At 45.7% G+C, this 23,128-nt stretch overlaps 1 protein-coding gene across 2 annotated transcripts; it reads left to right on the top strand.

Annotated features, from left to right (window-relative positions):
• The first annotated feature begins 487 nt into the window (after positions 1 to 487).
• Positions 488 to 22,880, top strand: HHIPL1 (HHIP like 1). 2 transcript variants are annotated; one of them, XM_086748756.1, is made up of 10 exons: positions 488 to 815; positions 5,400 to 5,659; positions 5,768 to 6,046; positions 10,056 to 10,199; positions 10,784 to 11,112; positions 13,053 to 13,179; positions 14,067 to 14,212; positions 17,317 to 17,398; positions 19,248 to 19,330; positions 21,923 to 22,880. In XM_086748756.1, the coding sequence occupies exons 1-10, from the start codon at positions 540 to 542 to the stop codon at positions 22,525 to 22,527; spliced, it is 2,331 nt and encodes a 776-aa protein (XP_086604882.1). In that variant the 5' UTR covers positions 488 to 539; the 3' UTR covers positions 22,528 to 22,880. The 2 variants fall into 2 exon arrangements, with proteins under 2 accessions (XP_086604882.1, XP_086604881.1); XM_086748755.1 differs by having other exon boundaries at positions 5,400 to 6,046.
• The last annotated feature ends 248 nt before the right edge of the window (positions 22,881 to 23,128 follow it).

The raw sequence follows: 23,128 nt of genomic DNA, 5'->3' as shown, positions 1-23,128 counted from the left end.
AACACCCACCTCCCTACAACCTCCTTTCAGGTAGCTGTAGAGAGCAATGAGATCTCCCCTCAGCCTCCTCTTCTCCAGACCAAACAATCCCAGTTCCCTCAGCCGCTCCTCATAAGACTGGTGCTCCAGACCCCTCACCAGCTTCGTTGCAGCTCCAGCTCCAGCAACTCAGTGTCCTTCTTCTACCGATGGCACAGCCAAGCACCCGCCAGGCTGCGGTCTGGGAGGAACCCAACCAAAAACGCCTTTCCAGACCCCTCACCGAACGGTTAGGGCGCCGCGAACGCCGCCGCCTCCCGGAGCGCCCGGCGTTGCCCAGCCGGCGCCCGCAGCCCGGGACCGCCCGTCGCCGGCCCTGACCCGGGGGCGGCGGCGCGGGGAGGCCTCGGGGCAGCGGCTCTGCCGCGGGGGGAGCGAGGCAGCCGGGCCAGCCGAGCCCCAGCGCAGCCGGGCCGGGCCGGGCGGGAGCCTTCTCCACCCACCCGCGGCGGCTCGCAGCGCTGCGCGGCGCCGCCGCCCTCCGCGCCCGCGGTGCGGCCATGCGGGGCCTGCGGGGGGCGCGGGCGGCGCTGGCCCTGATGCTGGCGGCGGCGCTGGCCCCGGGGCCGGGGCGGCCGCACCCGCAGTGCCTGGACTTCAAGCCGCCGTTCCGGCCGCCGCGGGGCCTCGCCTTCTGCCGCCGCTATTCTGACTTCGGATGCTGCGACCCGCGCCGCGACCGGGCCCTGCTCCAGCGCTTCTACAGCCTCAGCGCCCACCTCGACGGGCCCAGCTATGCCGCCTGCGCCGGGCACCTGCAGGATCTGCTCTGCCAGGTGAGGCGGCCCGGCCCGCCGGCCGCACGGGGCCCCCGGGGGCTTCTGCTGCGCGGGGAGGGCTCCCGCTGCACGGGGGCTTCCGTGGCACAGGGGGCAGCAGCCAGGGAGATTCAGCCTTGTCACGGTGCTTTGGCCCAGATGAGGTTTGCATCATGGGTGCTGCAGCCCTGGCCTTGGTCCGTAGTGGGTGGCGCTGGTCCAGGCACAGGAACTTTGGCCCTCAGAGGGGTGCGTGAGCCTTGACATGGGCACATCAGCCTGGGAATGGCTGCATCCACCCTTGCAGGGCTGCGTCAGCACGGGCACAGGGGTTTTGGACAGCCCAGGGGTGCGCAAGCTGTGGCGTTAGTGCCTGGCCCGGACAGGGGTACACGGACCCCTGCACAGGTCCGTCAGCCGTGGCCGTAGTGCCAGGCATGGATGCGCCGGGGATTAGAGCAGCAGCCTACACATGTACTCTCAGGCACTGTCAGGAGCGACTGTCCATCATTAGGTTTCCCAGTGGACTTTTCCGCCTTTGGCAGGTGTTTGAAAGGAATAGGAATGTTGTTCTGCTCTAATTTATGAGCAGCAGTGCTCTGTGATGGGGCTGTGGACAGTTACAATTTGCAGACTCTCCTCACTCTGCCAAGGTTAGATCCTTGGACCTGCTGAAGACACCCAGGAAGGGACCTGCCTCCACAAAACATGCCCCTTGTTATGCCTGACTCATGGGATCAGCTGCTTTTTTTGTACTGTTTTACAGCATCCTGAGATGCTTTTAGCATGTGCCAGGTGTTAACAGTCCTGACGACAGGTGGAGAGTAATGCCGGAGGATGTGGACTAGAAACCTCTGTGGTGGCCGTCCTGCGTGGGGGAAATTTCCACTCGGGGTTGATGCTCTGTGGCCAGATATGATAACAAGATGATCACAGCCTGCGCAGAGCAAAGGGTGTGACCCTATCATCAGCGGTGGCCTCATATGTATGAAGATGCCCCTGAGACAGAGCAGTGGCAGCTCTGAGCTGTGCAAGTGTAAATCTTAAATTAATTCAGACAGTGGAGTCTCGTCTGCTGTGCTCAGAAGGGATCAAAGTGGCTTTGCAGAAATCCTACTCCTAGCATTTTGCAGGGTACCTGTTGTGTTCCTGAAAGTGTGAAGAGAAAGACAACCCTTTTCCACAACAACTTCTAGAGATTTGACTTTTATTTCATCTCACATTGTATTGGAAGCAAAAAGCCTTTTAATATATTCCTGAAACAAGCGGTGTCCAAAAGTCCGTTTGTAGGTGGGAAACCAGTTAGCAGTGCCTGCTAAGCACTGGTTTATTTATTTATTGCTGCCTTTGAAAGCAATAAGTCTCCTGCATACATCAGAAGCCTAACTGTTGAAAATTTGTTCAGAAGCAGTGAAATATTTCAATGTGGGAAAAATGATTCACTGAAATGTTCTGATGAGCTCATTGCATCACCAGCCCAGACATGGCTACAAACCACCATCTCTGGCTGCGCAAGCACAAAATGGAAGTTCAAGCATCTCAAACACTCCAGAACACTTTGCCTCCGTTAATTCATGATATATGCCATTTATATTCTAGACCTGAATTAATAAGTGGGTTTCTGTGACTTACTCAGCACTTCTGTCTCTTTCTGCTCACAATTCATGATTTCTCTCAAATGTGATCAAATTATTTTGACAAGTGTCTCGGCTTATACTTGTGGTGAGGATTCCTACCTTCTCTTAAATTGTGATTTGCTACATGGTGCTGTTTCTGTTCCTTGGGGAAGGGCAAGTGGAAGATCAGCAGCATCCTTCCCTCCATGCTGCCCATGATCCCCTAGCCCCAAAACAGGGTTTCCCCCCACCCAAAAGCAGGCTGAGAGGATGCCTTTGGCCATGGCGGAGAAGGGGGCTGCTGTGGCACATCCCCCTGCCTACCCCACAGCCTCAACAGCCAGGGGTATTTTGATGGGAGCAGCAGGTCTCGGGGGACATGTGTGGATGGGGATTATTGTGCGGTGGACTCCAAACTACAGGACTCCAAACTGCATGAGAGCAGCTGCCTCATTCTGCTTCTTGGGGAACAGCTTGCTTAAAGGCTTAAATTTCCAGATGGAGGTGGACAGGGAACGTTGGGGATTACATGAAAGTTAGATGCTTTCCTAAGTAGTCCTGTTGCTTCCTCTGGGCGGATAGCAGCAATAAATAAGCCATTGTTTGAGGTGGGTGTTCATCCAGATTCAGACTGTTGCAATTCCTCAGATAAATAGCTGCCTTTGAATTCCTGGAACAGATAAGAGGGATTTGGCTAACTTGTCTTAATGTTACTACTTTTGTTTTCTGACGAGTTATGTTCATGGTGCGAGCTTTTTCCAGCCCTCTGATCATCTGCCCATTAGTTTCCTTGGTCTTTGGATGACACTGTAGTTTAAAATGAATGAACAGACCGTGTCATTTGGAAATGATAATTTAGATCTATTAGTGAGGCTGGGCTGTGACTGAGTGTAGAGTTTCTTGGTGGTTTGGGTCAGTGAACATGACAAGACGATGCAAAGGGTGAAAGACCACATTTGACTCAGAAGTGAGGAAACTCAGGATCAGGTGTCAGGCTCCATCTCTTGTGGAATCAAAGTTGGAAGATATGCCTGGAAAATACCCTAGACACGTGCTTGGGCGCTGTCTGGCTAGTGATAGATCTCTACATCACTGCAAGTGTAATGCCACTGTGAGCAGCCGCATGCCACCAGGAACGTTGTAAGGAGTGAAGAAGTCATCCACGACTGCTATTCAGACACACCTGAGCCTGGGGTGAACAGCCCCCAGCGACAAAGGGACAGGGAAACCATACCTCTGTGCTGCTTTTAATTCTGATGTGGAAGCCAGGACATTGCTTTATAATGCCTAAGATCACCGCTTGGTTTGAAGGAGGCTTTCAGAGAACCAGGTACACCCCGGCACTCAAGTGGTGGGCCTCCTTTCTCTGAGTGTGAAACCTCCACAGGCAGCAACAGACCGAGCTCCTGTCTAGCCCTGCCTTCACATTCCCTTTCTGTCTTGTTTCAATTTGTTTTCTGAGGCCAAATTTCCAATCATAACAACTGCATTGGCAAATGCTCCAACTCTTTCTGTCCCTGGCACACCTCGTGTAACTGAGCCGAGTGCCATTACCCAATCTGCCTGTGTAATTTCAGTGTTTTGTGTCACACGAAATCTTCTTTTTGCCACATTAATTGCTGCTCATTTGGAGGCATAATAACCTTCATTTTGCAATGAATGGCTTGACATTCCAGGAGGAAAGCTTATTGTACACTAATGATCTGTTATATGGCCTCTCAGTTTATTATGATATGTAATAGAAAATAAAATAGAAATTAAATATTTTGTGTACTTACCAGCTAATTTAAATACCTCAGTATCTCAGATGTTATATCTTTTCAGTTGTTAAATAGTGCTGTAATCTGCATTAAGAAATAGCTCCCTATAGATTTAGAAACAGCTCCCTATTTTTTTTTTTGTTTTAACTAAGCTGCTTTTGCTTGGAATAAATGCCATCTAGGAGTTTAAAAATGCAGAGTTTATTCAAGAAGGATAGTTTCTCTTCCTACCTTTCTTGCCTCAGTTATTTATCTGCCTTGTGAAAATAACTGAGCCTCTACTGAGTCACGTTACAGTATTTGGAGAGCACTTTTGAGATGCTTGTCAGGAAGATGCATTAGAACTGGAAAACAGTGTGTGTTTATTATAGGGAAAAGTCCTTGCAAAGCAGAACTGAGTCACTTTGGTCAGTTTGTAATTTATAGACAGTTTTACTGGATTGGAGTGGCTTTTTACATAAGGAAAATGTGCCTGTCAGGGCTCTCGTAGCAGAGAATACAATGAACTATGTGAACTTGATTCAGTCCTTAGGTAGATTTCCGAGGCTGCCCTTCCATAAACCAGGGTTGTACTGCAGCTACTGCCAGTGGACCTTGCCTGGATCATGGCCTTCTGATGCCTACTGTCTGAAATCCTGTAGCCTGAGCATCCCTGAGCGACTCCTCCTACACTTTCTCATCCCACTCCTTCCAACCAGGAAATCACATCTGTGTTTGAGGTGCATGTCTGGATTGTCAGATGATGAGGTATGGAAGTCACAGGCTTTCACCCTGCCGACCTTTCCCATTCTCTCCTCAGCCTGGAGATGCAAGACCTGAATCTTCTTAGCTAACTCCTTGGTTTCACTGCTGTGCTGTGGTGAATCTGCTCATTATTTCATAGATAAACAGAGGATCCAAGACAGAGAAGTCTTTTTCCCCCCAGTACAGTCTACTAGGGTGATGTAGCAAGATGTGTCATCGCTGGTTTTCTTGTGTTGGTGCTATGGTTGGAATAAATTAGTAACAGCATGAGGAAGCTAGCTTTCACCAGGAATACTGAAGATCATTTCCATGAATGCTGAGACAACCCCCCTTTCTGAGATTTTTTCCTCTGTTAATAGATCTTCAGAATAAACCACAACGTATGTTGTAATTAAGGTGAAATTTCTCCAATTAGTATTGCTGCTCAACTGTTTCAAATCTGGTCCAAGAAATGGCTTGAGGCTTTTCCTCTCTCCCTCTAGGAATGTTCTCCATATGCAGCTCACTTGTATGACGCTGAGGATCCCTCGACCCCCGTGCGGACCATACCAGGACTTTGCCAAGACTATTGCCTGGAGGTGTGGCAAAAATGCCGCTCCATTTTTCGCTATCTCTCTGCAGACCAAGAGTTGATTGCACTGGAGAACAACATGGCAAAATTCTGCCGCTACCTGTCCTTGGAGGACACAGACTACTGCTTTCCACACCTGCTGGCTAACCAGAACCTCAATCAAAACCTGGGGTTAGTGACTGCCGATGCAGAGGGCTGTCTCCAGCTCTGCCTCGTGGAAATCGCCAATGGGCTGCGCAATCCTGTTGCGATGGTGCATGCCAATGATGGCACCCACAGGTTCTTCATTGCGGAGCAGGTTGGCTTGGTATGGACCTACCTCCCCGATCGATCCAGGCTCGAAAAGCCATTTCTGAACATCAGTGAAGCTGTACTTACCTCACCTTGGGAAGGAGACGAGAGGGGTTTTCTAGGTATTGTCTTCCATCCTAAATTCAAATTTAATGGTAAAGTGTATGTCTACTATTCAGTTGAAGTTCATTATGAAGAGAGAATCCGAATCAGTGAGTTCAGAATTTCTGCTGCCGACATGAATGCTTTGGACCATGGTTCTGAAAGGTATTGTATACGTTTCTCTGGCAAATGTATTTAAGGTCTCAGAGAGCAGCTTGTGCATTTTTTACAGGCTATTAAGGAGTGAGACTTACTTAGCTTAATATTGTTCTTGCATTCCAGTGTGGTAGCAAGTTAGTCCAAGTCCATGTCTAGCTTACTGAGACAGAGAATACGCCTGTCCTCCGTGGATGAACTGCAAGTGCTCAGGGATAAAACATTTACACCTCTCAGTTATGTTATGTCAGAAGATTTAACTGAACATTGATTAAACATTATTCGCAGTTAGCATTTTGAGGTTTGATTTTTGGTTGGGATTTTTTGGTATTGTAATTATTACCCTTCAAAATAGGCTTCTGCAAAGCATGAAGGTAATTCATTCTGAAGCCAGAGGTTTCCAAAATCAGTATAAACAAACTCAGTGATACCAGGCCAAAGATGGATTTGTCCACACATTTCTTTATCTGAATGACAGCTCAACCCTGCGATACTACAAATTTAATATCAAATTCAATACAATGCAAACCACTATGCTATTACTGAGTGCATTTGGATTGGAAATTTTGTTTGAGTCTGATCCTGCAGCTGATCCACATTAATATGCACAGATAACTGAAGGTTTGTTTGTGAAGACAGTCTGTATATTTATAACCTGGTGCAGAACCACATAACGGAACCACTGTTTTAAGAGACCCTTGAATATTATTCATGTTAAGGTTTTTGCTTTGTTACGTGGGTTCTATTAGGGCTTTCCAAATACTCAGCAGTGGATGATTCTAGCTCAAAAATGCACACAGCCTAATAATAGAAAGGGGATGCTGGTTTATAAAGCAGTGACAGCAATTCAGTGTAAGCAGCACTGTAGAGGACAGGTATCTTGGCTTAGCCTTCAGCAGCTAAAATACCACACAGTTGCTCACCCTCCCCTCACCACCTTGCAGTGGGACAGGGAGGAGAATCAGTACAGAAAAGAAGGCAAAACTCATGGGTTGAGATAAAAACACTTTAAGAGAACAACAGAAGAAGAGAAAACAGAGATGGAAAGCAAACAAACAAAACCAATAATAGAAAATACTGAAGCATGCAATTTACAGTACAATAGCTCACAGTGGATCCTGATGCCCAGCTTCCTCCCAAGTCACAGGAACCTCCCCTCAGCACCCTCCTCACTGATAACAGTGAGCATGAGGTCACAGGGCATGGAATAGCCCTTTGGCCAGTTTGGGTAAACTTATCCCAGCTGCTGGCTTATTAGTAACCTATCCCAGCTGTGTCCCACCAGCTCCAGTTCTTCTCCCAGCTCAGGTGAAAGTTAACTCTATCCTAACCAGAACCAGGACAACGACCCCTTATTCCATACCATCATGCCCAGATCCTACACCTTCCAATTAATCATCACCATTTTTTCTGTCTTTGATATACTTTTCTGTCTTTGATATACAGATACTTTATAGATACTTTCTGTATCTATGTACATACAGATGTCACTCCCTTAGTCTACGGGCCATCCCTCCAAAATATCTGCTGAGTTCATTTACAGAATCACAGAATCACAGAGTTATCAAGATTGGAAAAGACCTAAAAGATCATCCAGTCCAACCATCACCAATACTTCTCAGCTAAATGATATCCCTCAACACAACATCCAAACGTTTCTTGAACACCCCCATGGTCGGTGACTCCACCACCTCCCTGGGCAGTGCATTCCAGTGCCTGACTACCCTTTCCAAGAAGTAATATTTCCTAAAGTCCAGCCTGAATCTCCCCTGGCGCAGCTTGAAACCATTGCCTCTAGTTCTATCACTGTCTACACGAGAGAAAAGGCCGACCCCTAGCTCACTACAACCGCCCTTCAGGAAGTTATAGAGAGCTATAAGGTCTCCCCTGAGCCTCCTCTTCTCCGGACTGAACAATCCCAGCTCCCTCAGCTGCTCCTCATAAGCCCTGTGCTCCAGACCCCTCACCAGCTTCGTAGCCCTCCTCTGAACGCGTTCCAGGGCCTCAATGTCTTTCTTGCAGTGAGGGGCCCAAAACTGAACACAGTACCTCCCTGTTCCTACTAGTAACACTGTTTTTGATGCAAGCCAGGATGCCGTTGGCCTTCTTGGCCACCCGGGCACACTGTCGGCTCATGCTCAGCCGAGCATCAATCAGTACCCCCAGGTCCGTTTCCTCCACACAGTCCTCCAGCCACTCCGCCCCAAGCCTATAGTGCTGCCTGGGGTTGTTGTGGCCGAAGTGCAGGACTTGGCATTTGGTCTTGTTGAACCTCATCCCATTGGCTTCAGCCCAGCTCTCCAGCCTGTCCAGATCCCTCTGGAGGGCCTCGCTACCCCCAGGCAGATCCACACTCCCAGCCAATTTGGTGTCATCTGCGAACTTACTGAGGGTGCACTCAATGCCCTCATCCAGATCATCAATAAAGATTTAATCCGTGACTTTGGGCTCCATCTGTCATAATAGTCTCTCAGGGCAGGACAGATGACATAGTGTTTGCTCAGTTGGTGTATCTGGTGCGACATGATCCCGAGTTGCTAAAGCCTGTTCTGGTTCCATCACTGCTGCATTTTGCTTGGTTTTATCAAAGCTCATTCTTTGTTAATCTAGGTGATTTTTGCTATGAGGAAACTAAGAAATCAGAAGAACAGGTAAGGGGAATTTAAACGTGGTCCTCAGGAAAGCGAGTTGGGAGCTTAAACCTGCGGATATCAAGGCCCTTGTTTAAAAATTCTCAGACTCTGTGTTTGTAACATTTTCTGTGCTTATTTAGCTGATGGTTAGTACAGCAAAAGCTTAGGAAAACAAAATAGTGGTCCTGTTGTGCTTGTGTAGGCACGGCTCCCACTGACTTCATCCTGAGATGCTGCCCCAGAGGCAGGTTCGGCCGACACATGGTGTGCATTGCCTTAGCAGGAAGGCGTATGTCTGTTTGTCCACAGATTTTTGCTGAATGTGTTTTGTTTTCTTCCATCTTCTTTGGGAGGTTGAGGAGGATTCACCTTTGGGTCTGTACAGGATCCTCCATCGCTCCTGCTGCCAGCTGGAGCCTGTGTGCTCATGCACAGCGGTGACGTTTAGCAGCAGGTGGAAGAATAATGCACAATCTGATCACAAACTATCAGTACTTTCAGAGGGGAAAAAAACTTCCTAAAAATGAGGTGGTATAAGTGATTTTTTTTTTTTTCAGCTATTGAGAGGCACTGTCAGAATGAAATCTGGACTTTTTTAGAAGGTGGAGTAAAGTAAACTTCAGTTATTATACCTGGGAACCTCCACTGCATGTATTTGTGGCTTTACCTTTCTATAAAGTTATACTTTTATATGTTTCACCCTTTTCTTACTATGAAAGGGATGCCAGATGTGTAAAATATATGGATAAAAGTAAGAGAGAGTTAGGCCTTAAAATGAAGGTAAAGTTTGTTGGTACTGCTTTGAATAACCTTTGTCAAAACGGTAATTTTTTGGTGGGGCTGCTTTTAACCACTCTTTAAGCTCATCAAGTCCTGTGTATGTAATTATCGTTTGAGGATTCTTCTCCCTTTAAGAATTTAACTATTCCTTAAGGTTCAAAAAGTTTTAGTCTTGAAAGTGCCTGTCAGGATTGTGCAAAATGCTGTACAGATGCACACATGGACTGGAGTCTTTCTCTTGCAGTTTACAGTCAGATTTAAGCTGAGATGCCTTTTCTTAATTTTTTTTTTTTTAAAGAAGTTTAACAAGGAAGAATGAAGAGTCAGAGGAAAAGTATAATTAATTAAAAGTATATTCTGTCATGTGGTTTCCTAGATTTTCTTTATTACACAATTTGTTGTTTCTGTAATCTGGAAAATATGTTGGAATTATTTGAGGTTAGAAAATCAGTTATACCCAAGTAAAATTCAGTAACGTGGATATGGAGGAATTTGCATCAAAACTCGTTCGTAGCCATTTCCACATGTCAAGGGCAACACTGGAGTGATGTTGCTCTGACCTTTGCTTCTGGCTTGTGCAGTTTGTCCTCCCTGTTTTTGGTCAGGATAATCCTGGAAATAGAAGAACCCGCTTCCAACCATAATGGAGGAGAGCTGCTCTTTGGAGATGATGGTTATCTCTATATATTTACTGGAGACGGAGGCATGGCTGGGGATCCTTTTGGGACCTTTGGAAACGCCCAGAACAAGTGAGAGCCCTTAAAACCTTGTATGCACCATGTGTCCCTCCTGTCACCCTTGGGTTGAGAAGAGAAACTGAGGGAGATAAATCTGGGAGGATTTTCTGTCTCGGGTTTACTTTTTCCTTAACACCCGCACTGATGCCTGTGCACACATGTGGGTGTATAGACCTCCCACGTAACTCCAGTTTCCTTAGGGGAGGTTACCGAGGTGTCCTTTTCCCTGTGAGCAGTGATAGCTCGCTGAGCCTTCCAGCGGTCTGCTAAGAGGCCAGTGTTCTGCAAGTGGAGGGAGGCGTTGTCCGTGATATGGGAAGAGCAGACCCGTCTCTACGGGAGCTCCAAGCCACCAGTGTTCATCTAGGACGCAGCAGGCTGTGGGATAGTCAGGGCCACCTGAAGGCTGTTTGGTGGCCTGGGACAAATGAAGTGGTCTTGAAATGGTTGGGTTTTTCAGAGATATTGAAAGACTTCTCTTTTCCAAACCAGAAAGAATGAAATCCTAGACTTCCAAAAAAACACATCTCTGATGTTTAACTGAGGTCTAGTTTTATTTCTTTTTTTTTTTTTTTTCTCTTCTCCTCCTGTTACAGATCAACCTTGCTGGGCAAAGTGCTGCGAATCGATGTGAACAACAATGACCGTGGGCCTCTGTACCGAATCCCTCCCGACAACCCTTTTCTTAACGACCCTAAGGCTCGCCCCGAAATCTATGCGTACGGAGTGAGAAATATGTGGCGCTGCTCTTTCGATAGGGGCGAGCCTCACACCAAGGAAGGGAAGGGGCGGCTCTTCTGTGGAGACGTGGGGCAGAATAAATATGAAGAGATCGACATCGTCGAGAAAGGGAAAAATTATGGCTGGAGAGCAAGAGAAGGGTTCAGCTGTTACGATAAAAAACTTTGCGCCAATTCTTCAATGGGTAAATAGGTGTTCTCTCTAAATTACCTGCATTCTCCCCCTGTGCAGTTTTCTGCACTGTCATTTTTAATTCCTGCCTTCAAAGCCTGGCTGCTTGGTGGAAAACACACATTTCTGAGATGTAAATTTATGCAGTCTCAGTCTAGAAGGGAGCTGAATTTGGGATAAATAAAGTCCAAATGTTACCATTTTTTTAATTAGGAAGAAAATGAAACATGCTAGCTGTTGTTTTTCTAGGTGATCTGTGTTGTTAGTCAAGTTGCCTGATGATCTGTGATTTAGGGGTGCAATTTCATCATTTCCACATAAAGTAAGCTTTCCTGCAGAAGCGAGAAAAATTTGGAGCAATTGTATTTTTCTCCATAACTCACAAGTGGTGTCCTTATTTTTAAAAAAAAGAAAGAAACTTGTTGTGTAAACTGGCCAACCAGTATGCACACTGTCTGCTTTGCAGGTAACAAATGCACAGTGTATTATTGTTTCTTTTAGCTATGCCAAAAAGGAAAACCTTTTTTTTTTTTTAACTTTTCAAACTTGAATTCAAAGTATTTGCTGGCTGGCTAAATTCCAGTTCGTGTGGGAAGTCACAGTGTATTGTGTTGCTAGGTCTGATGTGGACCACATCTTGTGCTGAAGCATCTCCCCAGAGGTCCAGGGGGGCAGTGAGCTGGCACTCATTTGCACTAGCTGAGATTCTGATTTTTTTTTTCTCCTCTATGTGCTATGTGGTGTTGTTCAATTTCCTTCCTTTTATTAACTTAGCTTAACTTCCTTCCTTTTATTAACTTAGCTTAGTTTCCTTCCGTTTATTAACATAGCTACAAGTACAGTGCTAGTGATCAAATATTTGTTATAAAAATTTCGAGATTTTTGCACTCCTTTTGCTGAAGCAGTTGTCACAGAGCCCGTTTAGTGCTCTCCTGTGTGACAGTGCCTGCATGAGTGTTTATGGCAAGCACTCTACTGAGGTCTCCAGGGATTCGGAACAATTTCTGATGCCTTTAGAGACCCTTTTGTTAGAACAGTGAAATGTCACAGGCCCTTTAAAATGGTAAGTGCAGCTGAAGTGTAGAAAACACCTGCTTTGGATTATATACCCTTGGTGCAAGTTCCTTGCTGGCAGAGCTGGTGGCTTTGCTACTTGAGGCATCTGCTACATGGGCAGGGCTGTGAGGAAGAGGAGGAGTGGGTACCACGAGGAGATACCTGTAACCCAGGAGCTGCAAAAAAAAAGGAAGGAAGCATCCAATGGAGACCCTCAAAATCAGAGCATCTCCCTGTGTTTTGCCTCTGTCTTGTGCTTTAATTTATATTTTACAATTACTATCTTGTCTGTGCCATACCATAAATATTTGATGGCCCTTTCAGGTTAAGCTCCCTTGTCACAGAGAAACAGAAGCTATTTGCACTGACATCTGATATATCTTTTCATCAGTGCCTGCAGTTACCTGTCTCTTTTTTCCCTTTCACCACCAAAACAAAGCTGGATTGGGCAAACATCTCCTGCATGGATGCAGTGGCTCTAGGAGTAACCTGCAAATTCGTAGCAAAACCAGCCAGGCTGTGTAAAATGGGTCAGAACTGGCATTAACAGAGCTGGGTTGTAGCAGGAGGAGAAGGGCTCAGGACAACAGTGAGGTGTGTCTGGGTGACAGAAAGCACTTGGGCTTACCAGGGATCCATTTTATACTGCAAGTGAAACAGCGACCAGTATCTCTGAGCTAGCTTGTCCTTGGTTAGTGCAGTCAGCTAGGCAGGGCTATCAAATATGGTTGTGAAAAGGTGAAAATCAAACTAAATGTAACTTTGTCAGCACTTCATTTAATAAGAAGATGCTCAAATGAACCAGATTGTATTGCATTAGTTTCAGAACTATCTAGATAAAAAGCTATTCTGCATCGTGTAAAACAAGGCAAGTCACAGATCTTTTCTCCCCTACAGATGATGTGCTTCCAATTTATGCGTATCCACACAAAATGGGGAAATCTGTTACAGGAGGCTATGTCTATCGGGGTTGCGAGTCTCCGAACTTGAATGGCCTGTACATATTTGGTGATTTCATGAGTGGGTAAGCAGATACTTCAGATACTCACTGTACCCCCAGCCAAAGTCCTCCAGCAATAGTACACCTGCCTGCAGGTGCTCATGCAGGCTAAAAGCACTGCTGACTTGCTGATCCTTGCTGATTGCAAGCACTGGGCAAGCCTGACTGCTCATTACAGAGGGCTCACATGGCGTGTTTTATATAACCTTTAGTCCGTGGTGCTGTGCAGGAATATGATCTTTGCATTGCACAGTCATTCATGTTGCTGATTCACATTGTGCCAGTACAAATAAAGGGGAAACAATATATGTTCATTTAAAGTCCTGAAAGTGGTGTAAAAAAGCATTTGAATGCATCCTAAAGAAACCTTCTGATGCAACATTTCTGGATACCGAAGATATTAAAAGAAAAAAAAAACTGTACAGCAGTGAGTTGCTGCAAACCTGTGAGAAGGCAGGCACAAAACTGCCTTGTGTTCCCCCTGCCTCGTCTGCCTTTGCTGTACCTGTGTCCCCCAGGCCTTTCTGGCACGCAGCCCCCGCACCGCCTGCCCCAGCTGATGCAGTGGCCAGCTGCGTTTGGAGGTCCTGGGCATGGGGGAGAGGCTCTAGAGGTGCAGCGAAGCCAAGTGCTCTGCATTTCTGGCAGAGTCCCCCTCAAACAGTCTGACATGCCTTAAACCCAACAGTATAATTTTTACTTGTAGTTGTGTTGCCCCTGAAAGGCAAGGTGTTGCAGGGGTATATAATATATGTGTTTTGATCTTAACAGTCTTTTGCTTCTTAGAAGAGCTACAGTTCCTATAGTAGCTAATGTGAGTAGGAAGCATTAAATATCCTTTCAGGTGTCTTGATTAATGTTCATAAATCATCTTCTTGGTTGCTTGGTGCAAGTGTTGTTTTGTCTTGCAGACGCCTGATGTCTTTGAAGGAGGATCTTGCTACTGGAGAGTGGCAGTACAGTGAAATCTGCATGGGGACGGGACAAACGTGCATGTTCCCTGGGCTTATCAATAACTATTATCAGTACATCATCTCCTTTGCTGAAGATGAAGCAGGTAGTCTTTTAACTTTATATGGCACTGAATGGCATGCCTGGGGTTTCTCTTTGAAGTAAAACACCCGAGAACAGGTCAGAGAGGGCTCCTGGGACCCAGCAGGTGGTGGGGAGGCAGAACACAGATTTGCTGGTGGGTGAGATTCCCAGCATCTCCTAAATACCAAACCAAAGTTACAATTCTAATTTTGAGGCCAGTGTGCCACGCAGTGACTGCAGGGGGAATTGGAGAGGCATTTCCCTGCAGCACTGAGGCCGAGTGCGCTGCTGCCCACACACTTACCCTCTGGAGGGATGGGGAACAGCAGCAGGCAAATACGATAAAGTACAGCTTAGAAAAGAAATCTTATTCTTCGTGGAGCCATGCCGTGGGGAATGCAGGCCCTGAGAGGCTGAGAAGCTGATACTCAAGTGAGAGCAAGACCATGCTCTTGGCTAGTCAAGAAGGCTGTTGGCATTATTAACAGATACAGGAAAGCAGATGTAATGAACAGTAATTATGAACCTGCTCACCCTGGCCTGGAATATTTGTACCTCTCTGTGTGAAGCAGAATGAAAGCCGTATGTTGTATCTTGAGTGAGGCATCGGCTAAAGACGGCTTAAGTCCATATTTTATTAGTGCCAGCTGGGATTTTGCCTTGCATAGGACTGAAGGATGTAGTCTCAGTGGAACTTTGCATAGCTGTGTTTTTAAGACTGGAGACATTTTACTTTCTAGAAGGGAGATGCTGTGATTTGAAAAGGAGGAAATAAAAAAGTCCTGGGGTGAAAGCTGGTGGTCACTACCTTTGTTTGTACAAGGGTATGGTTAATAGCCCAGCCCTGTGGCGGGACGGGCAGAACGGGCAGCTCCTGGCTGGGGATGGGGATAGGATGACCCACACAATGTTGAGCCCCATTACTAAGTAGCCCCGTGTGCCACGTGGCAATGCAGGAGTTTGTGTTCTGCCCCACTGCAGGGAGGTCCCAGCTCCTGGTCACAAGCACCTGCTTCCACAATGCCCCAGTTTTTAAACGTCTGTTTTTCCTGCAGTTTATGTCAGGTGTGGATTTTGCACCAATGCAACATGTTGCATATCATATAAATGCAAATTCGATTATATAAACGCAAATCATCCAAATTAAGTATTATCTCAAAAGTTTGACTTTGGAATTTTATCTTTTTGGAGTTAAAATCCATTTTCTTTAATGGTTAGTGTTGATGGAAGGTAGAGCTGTTTCGCAGTGCTGTGGCCAGGATATCTTACCCTAAAATAAAAAAAACCCTTAGTTTAAATTGGCTTTATTTCAAGGCAGAGGGCTGCCAAGTGAGGTATCAAGCTGTTAATTACAGCCCTTGCTCATGCCTGTGGGGAGCGGCATCTCCCTTGTCCCGCACCTGTGGGCAGAGTCTGTGCAAAGGTGGAGTGAAACGCTGCTACTTTTCCTCCGCCCTGCGCTTTTCATGGGTACTTTGCTTAAGTATAATGGAGCTGGGTGGAAATCTGGGCTGGAGTCTGTTCTCAGAGGTATTATTTGTCCTGTGTTTGCTTTATTATAATGGAAAGAAATTTGTTGATAACAGTTTAGTGGGTTCTCTTTGTCTGCAGTGAACAGTCTTCTCTTGCACCTTTTTGGTGTGCTGGGAATCTGTTTTTTTACAAATTTATCACACAGTTTATTTTAACAAGCTTTTCTTCACAGAAGTGTTTAGGTTTTGGGGTTGTTGCTCTGATGAATGTTAATCCAGCTGGTGCAGTGGATGCAGTTTATGCAGTAGGGGCACCTATATTTTTGGCTCATTGCACAGCCATTACAAAGCCAGCAACACCGTCCCCTGGCAGCTGAACGTGTTGGGGACACTCCAGGCACTGTGCTGTGGTTGTAGGGTGCATGTGTGACATAGCCTGTGTTCTTCCAGGCAGGCGCATCCATATTTCTGCCTGATATTTTCCAGGAAGAAGAGGTGGGATGTGAAGCACGCATCACTGCGCTGCAAGATGTAGTGCCAGGTGTTTCCCATCCCTGTTTGGATCAAGGCTGCCTCTGGCCTGGGGTTAATAGAACTCATCACAAAAAGGAAGAAACCAGTCAGATGTGGCCAGGGGTGGCTGTTTTCTGCCCTGGGAGCATCCGGAGGAGCTTGGTCAGGGCAGCACAGGAGAGCAAGGAGGATGAGGGAGGCTCAGCAGCCAGCAGGAGCTGCCATGGACTGCCCACCTCTTCCTTGGCTCACTCTGACCCTTCCACTCCTTCCCCTTTGCCTTTTGGAGTACCTATAGGACACCCAAAGAAATCTGCCTTACTCACTAAAAAAGGTCTCCATTGCCTCTTTTTCTTCCTTTTACTTTTCTTTTTTGAAATACTGCAAATTTTTTTTTCATCCAGATCAGCTCCCTGATGCTTTTCATTGCACCACCCAAGCACCTGAGCTGGCAAAAGAAAAAGGACAGTGCCAGAAGGACTGCTTATCCAGCCTCCCCTGGACAACAGAAAGAGAGGGATGGAAATGCAGTTAAGAAAAAAATGTCAAATTAATAGGGATGGTCACTGTTTGGCTGAAGGTCAAGCCCTACCCATGTGACCTGGCAGAGCTGTGAGGAACCCAAATGCCTTTCGTGTGAGATACATCTCGCTTTGCAAGTGTGCTAGAGAAAGTAAAAGCAAAATCTTGTTCTCCCGTAATTCACCCCAAAGGATTGCTTCATCAGAAAAAGCAGAAAACAGTGTGAACAGTCTTAATTTCCTTTCATTTCATTTCGACAAAGGGAATTCAGGGTTTGACTGTTTCACATTAGAGAAGTTAAAGGACACAGATCAGACTGAGATGACAATTAAAGTCTGGGCGGCTGAACAAGCAGTAGAAATCCAGTACAGATAATATTTTATGACAATATGTAACAGCTCCCACTCACTAAGAGTATTTTATGCCACTGGACTGCAGATGAACACTCCTTACAAACCCAAATACAAACCTGCCCTGTTCCCTCCAGTAGCCAGATCTCCACATCAGTCCCAGGTTTCCTGATGCCCTCTGACCTGTGATGCAGAGTTAATGCCCTTCTGCTGTGCAGGACAGAACCTCCATGGAAAGTTTTCATAGCAGTGTTTGTTTTTTATCCCAGGGGAACTTTACTTCATGTCTACTGGCATACCAAGCGCCACGGCTCCCCATGGAGTGGTGTACAAAGTGGTGGACACCTCTAGGTATGGGATGTTCTTGTTGCAAAACTTAAGTGTGGTGCAGTGTGTCCAGGTGTGGATGTGATGAATGATGCTGACTGACTAACTAGCTCTTCTCCCATGCTGGGCTCCTCTGGAGCTTGATGAAGGAATGGCGGGAGCAACCCATGGTGGGTCTGCTTTGCTCCCGCAGTTGTGGGAGTTCATGCTGCCTGGTGATCATCGACTTGTTATGGGGTCTGTGGTGTTATGTGGGTTGGGAGATTTGTTCCTGAAAGCTAAAGGAGTATTTTATGGGTGGCTTGTCTTTCTCAAATGAAGTTTCTCTAGATTCTTGCCCAGAAGGAGGCAGTTTTTCTCAAGGTGTTTACTCTCAGCTCCTCTCCATCCCTTGTAGCCAGCTGCATCTCCCACAAGAGCCCTATGCCCAGGCAGCTGCAGCTGAAGCTGACCCAGTGTGACCTGCAGTGCTTTCTCAGGCAAACCAGAAAAATATGTCAAAAAGTACATTATTTTTTTTTTGTATTTCAAAGAGGGGAATGGTTTGGACAAGGAAATAATATCATTGTTACACCTTCTGATCCCACGTGCGTGCATCTGAGACTGAGCAAGGCAGGGAATAGTTGTGTTTTTTGGGAAGACTTATAGCTGTTTTTTCCATCTTCCTGTTTTTTAAGCATTACTATTATTGGCAAAACACCAGAATACTTCCAGCCAGACATGTAGAGTGAGACTTTTGTAGCTTCTTTTTTTTTTTTTTAAACAGGTTAAAATTACAGCTTTACCTAGCTGAGCATTTTGAACCAAACCTCTTTTCTGGTTTTATGTTGGAACCAGACCCCAAAATTAAACAACCTCCAGAGCTGCCACGTGGTTTCCTCCTGACTCTCCTCTGTCAGGAGTATTTTCCATTATCTAACACAGTGGAATAGTTCCTGTAAACTGTGTATTAAGAGGCTGGTATTACACAACCTTTGCAAAAACAAAGAAAGCAGAAGTCAAAAGAAAGTTGTAAGTTTTAAGTTTGAAAAGAAGTTTATTTAGTGTATAAAGTACAAAAAAAATTCACAGGAAAATTCATAAAAGTAGGGAACATCCCTGTGACTGTAGTTGAGAGAGAAGCTCTTTACCTTCCACAGAAATGCGACTGCAAGCAATCCTAATTACAAAGGAATTATACCCTCCAAATGCAAACATCATGCATTTTTGAGTCCGTTTGAAAACCTCTGAAGAAGCTTGTGGATTAAGACAGCCATCACAGGAAAAAGTGGTGATGAATGGGATGTAACTTAGAAGTGAGATGCACCTCTACAGCAAACAAATTTGTGTCAGAATAATGCACCACACTAAGAGGGATCCTCTGTAGGAGACACTTAGAGCTCTTGTTTGAAACTAATGCATTTTTGCTACTACTTTTGTAGTACTTAGTCTTTTGTTTGGGCTTTATTTATGAATAATAGTGTATTGTTTTGATTCTCTGAAGACAGCCTGAAAACTTGCACACCCATGACCTTTATGTCAGATGTTCAACATATACTATCTAGTTTTGTGGTTTTTATTTTCAGTTTGATTAATCTCTTTCTGTATTGCTTGAACCTAGCAAAGTTTTATTTCCTTAATGGATTCAGCAATGGGGAATGAAAATAGAGCCAGATGACTCCACTGTCTTGTGAATATTTGGACTTTGATCAACAGAGATATGTGATTGTTTAATTATGTTTTCTACTGCAAGAGATTACTTCGGTCATTTAAAGAGACATTTATTTTTTTTTTCCAATGAGCATTAAATTAATTGAAGAACAATGAGAAGCAAAGGCTTATGATGCCAGGGAAAAGAATTAATTGGGTGCCGTATGTGTCCCTTTTTTCACAGGAGAGCACCACCAGGAAAATGCCGAGTTGAGCCATCGCCAGTGAAAGTAAAAAGCAAGCGCATCCAGTTTGTGCCAAAGGAGAGTAAGTGTCACTGTTGCTGTTTATTACTGGTGCATGTTAGCTGGCAGTAAATACAAGCTCCAGGCTCACACTATCTCTGTATGTGTGGAGACTATCCAGAACTTCACTCTTCAGAGTATCCTTAAAATTATTTTTTACCAGCTGTTTTGGATCTGAAGAATTGGTTCAAATAAAGCATAAGGTCTTTCCCCTCTCCTGGCCATGTGAAATCTCCTCTGTAGTTTCTGCCCCTGTACGTTTTCCCTTTACCATGCTACATCATACTCGTTTCATTACCACCAACTTGGTTTCCCCATAACTGTTTCTGAGATCCTGTGCTCAATGATGCTTTTCAGTGATAAGGGATTTTTTTGCAGTGCCTTCAGGTAGTGAGGAGCACTTCAGGAGCTGAAGGATGTGATGGCTAAAGGCTGGGAAATAGCTCATTGAGCACGATGAGGGCTGAGTCATTGTTAGTTGTAAGTGAGAGAACATGGGATGAGAAAACACTCCCAAAAGAATCGGCCTGATCAGCCATTCAGGTGAACTTTTGGCTTATCCAGACCCTCCAGGGCTTTTTGATTGCTTCATACTGAATGAAGTATTGTACTGCTAAAGCTGGAGCAGTCAACCATGTAGCTGAATCTGCAGCAAGCCAAGTACTATTTATGTTAAATGCAAACTCCTGAATGTGCTATTAGGATCTCAAAATTAGACTACGCACCATCACCTTTCTTTTCCCCTGTGCATTTTGTTTACACGTGTACGTACCTAGTCAGTACTCTAACAACTTTGTCATGAGGTTAATATTGCTGTAGGAACTCCAGTGCCAGAATACTCTGATTTTTATTTACATTAATCGTGTTACAATTTGAGTCATTGACAGTTCCTACAGCTTTGATTTCAGGGAGGAATGAGGGCACTCAGCACCTTGCAAGATCGAGTCTTTAAGGGGACATGAAACAAGATCTAAGGCTAATTATTAACTGTTAACATGCCTGAGCACTCAGCATGTCTTCCAAAACATTCTCCTTTGCAAGCTGCGCACCCAATTTCCAAACATTATTAACTTGGTTCGTGTTTGACCAGCTTTATCTCTGTTTCTGCTTATGCATTATCCTCTATCCCAAAGTTCAGATTTTTAAACTACACATATAACTAAATATTTTTGATTTGTTTACAAGGTAGTTTTCATCATAAAATAGAAATGGTGGGAGAGATTCTGCTGTCTCAAGAACTAAATTCACACTTAAGTGAAAACCAAGCATGAAGATTTTTATTCAGAGGCATGCAAATGAGGACTTGTAGCTGTAGACATATTTTGTTGTTTTGGTTAGTGTTTCGTGTGAATGTAACAGAATCGTCAAAACATGCAGCTTGCATTAGCTGGATGAGTGCATTGGTTGGAAGTGTATTTAATAAATAGCTTGACAAAGAGTAATGTATAATAATCACTTGATTCAGTGAGGTGAAAAGCACTCCCGGGTGACCGCTAGCTTTCATGCTTTCATTATATAAGTTCTAGGATTTTTAAGTGCTTTGCCAGATCAGGCTCCAGCAACTGAGGTGTGCACAGGTAAGGCTTTCATATCTATTTCTTGCCTTCAGAACCTCAACTTCCAAAGAAGGCAGATATTTTCAGGCCACAAATACAGTTCCTCTGCAAAAAGCATTATTTGGAAAAACTAGACCACTGCAAGGGTTTGTCTTTTGGGGACAATAGATATTAAGCACAAATAAGACAGTCATATTTTTCCTCATCTCTGTGCTATAAAGCAAAGGATGAATGAGAATGGAGAAATCTAGGATATAATTCAAAAAGTCCTGATGTCTTTGTGAATGTTTGTGACACCATCCCAATTCAGTAGATGGTTATTCTGAGTAATTCTGAATTGCTTCCTTCTGACAAGCTAAAACTCATTTTTAAGCTAAAAATAGAGTGCATGTGAATAAGCAAGTCCAGTGATGCCTGGAAACTGTGACAGCAAAGAATTTTCAGCTCTTCAGAGTTCAAGGCTCTTTTATTTTGTTTCACAAGGAAGAAAAATCCCAAGCCCAGATCCTGTTTTATGTGTTGTCCTGGCAACTCCATTCCTTTTGCACATTCCAGTTGCCAGAGAGAATTGATTTTGAATGTTCCCGATTTCAGCTCCTCTGAATAAAGCATCTGGCCCAGTGGGGAGGCCGCCGCTCTCGGTCTGGAAACCATCCAGTCATTAGTAATGAAGAGAGTAGCAGAAATAGTACCTGTCTTTAAAATACTTACACTAGGGGAGAAGGGTGGGGAACTCCTCTTCCGATCATGAAACCCCAGCACCCACCCTTTACTGGCCAGGCTGAGGTTTGCCAATAAACTGCTTGGAGTTTCCTTCTTGGGAGAGGCTTACTTGTTGGCATTAAGCCCTGCAGTCCTCTAACTAAAAGCAGACGACATTTTTCGCTGAGGAAATGTTGGCTCACTGGGAGCATTGTCGCTTCTTAACAGGATCAAATAAGCAAATTCCAAGAAACAAGTAAAATAAGTTAAAAATCAGCAGTGGTTTTGTATAGTTGTCTTTAAGTAGTGTCTGTAGAGTGACAGACTCATGGTTCCTTGGGTTTTTCCCCTGACAGAGCTGATTATGAAAACAACAACGCCACGTCCCCGGCTGAAGGCCACGGCCGAGGCCCCACGGGGAGGCAGGCCAGACACCCAAACCCCCCGCACGCCGGCTGTGGAGTGGGTGGACCAAGTCCCACCGCCACCAAGGAACAGAAGCAGGACGCCCACCACGCCAGCACCAAGCGGCAGGGCCCCCAAGCCCAGGAGGGGAGGAGAGAGGAGGGGGCAGCGCAGGAAGAAGAAACCCCCCAGCACGGCCCCGCCGCTGCAAAATGGCGCTGTGCGGCTGATGCAGCAGCAGAGCCCTGGCCAGAGCTGGGGCCGGGTGGAGGTTTACATCGACGGTGAATGGGGCACAGTGTGCGACGATGGCTGGGGCTCGCCCGCCGCCGCCGTGGTGTGCCGGCAGCTGGGCTTCCCCTACGTGGTGCGGGCCAGCAAGAAGGCAGAATTTGGGGAAGGGACCTCCCTTCGCATTCTCCTTGATGATGTACAGTGCTTGGGGGAGGAGAAGACGCTGCTGGAGTGTGCCCACGCCGACATCGGCACCCACAACTGCTCCCACGAGGAGGACGCCGGTGTGGTGTGCAGCCGGGAGGAGGTGGCTGACTGGTGACAGAGGAGCTGGGGGACTGGGGCCATGTCCCCTTCTTGCCTGACCCTCTAAACCAGCATCAGTATTGATGAGGGTGAGCTGTGCCTTGAGGATTCCGCGTCTGTTCGCAGGGATCTTGCTGTTTTCTTCGTGTTCCTCCCCGTCGATCTGCATTGGAGGGAAAGAAAAAGTAAAATGAAGCAGTGACTTGAGTATGCCGTGGGCAGGGACTGCATTTGTATGGGGTTTTATAAATAAGAAAACCCTAAACATCAGCCATTATAGATTAGAAAAAGATGCATCCTATTGCCCTTTCACCTTTCAAAATAAAATGTTCCCCAGCCGTGCTTCACAATGTTTTGCAAAAAAATGAATTCCCAAATGACCACTCTTGCCAGTGACCACAATGTTTTGCCAAAAAATGAATTCCCAAACATTTCATTCTTGCTTATGGAAGTGTTTGCGTTGTTTGGCTTGCTTTGCCACCTGCAGCTTTGAGTGGTGGTTCCTATGGATGCATAAATTCATGCTTTTCTTTGCAGAATAAAGAAGTATAATTTTTTTTAAACTTTCCATGCACTAGTTTAAAGGAAAGTGATTATTCTGTAATGCTTTTTATTGG

Source organism: Chlamydotis macqueenii, chromosome 5 (genome assembly GCF_036417535.1).
Source record: "Chlamydotis macqueenii isolate bChlMac1 chromosome 5, bChlMac1.mat, whole genome shotgun sequence".
NCBI lineage: Eukaryota > Metazoa > Chordata > Aves > Otidiformes > Otididae > Chlamydotis > Chlamydotis macqueenii.
This window is presented reverse-complemented; position numbering and strand designations above follow the sequence as displayed.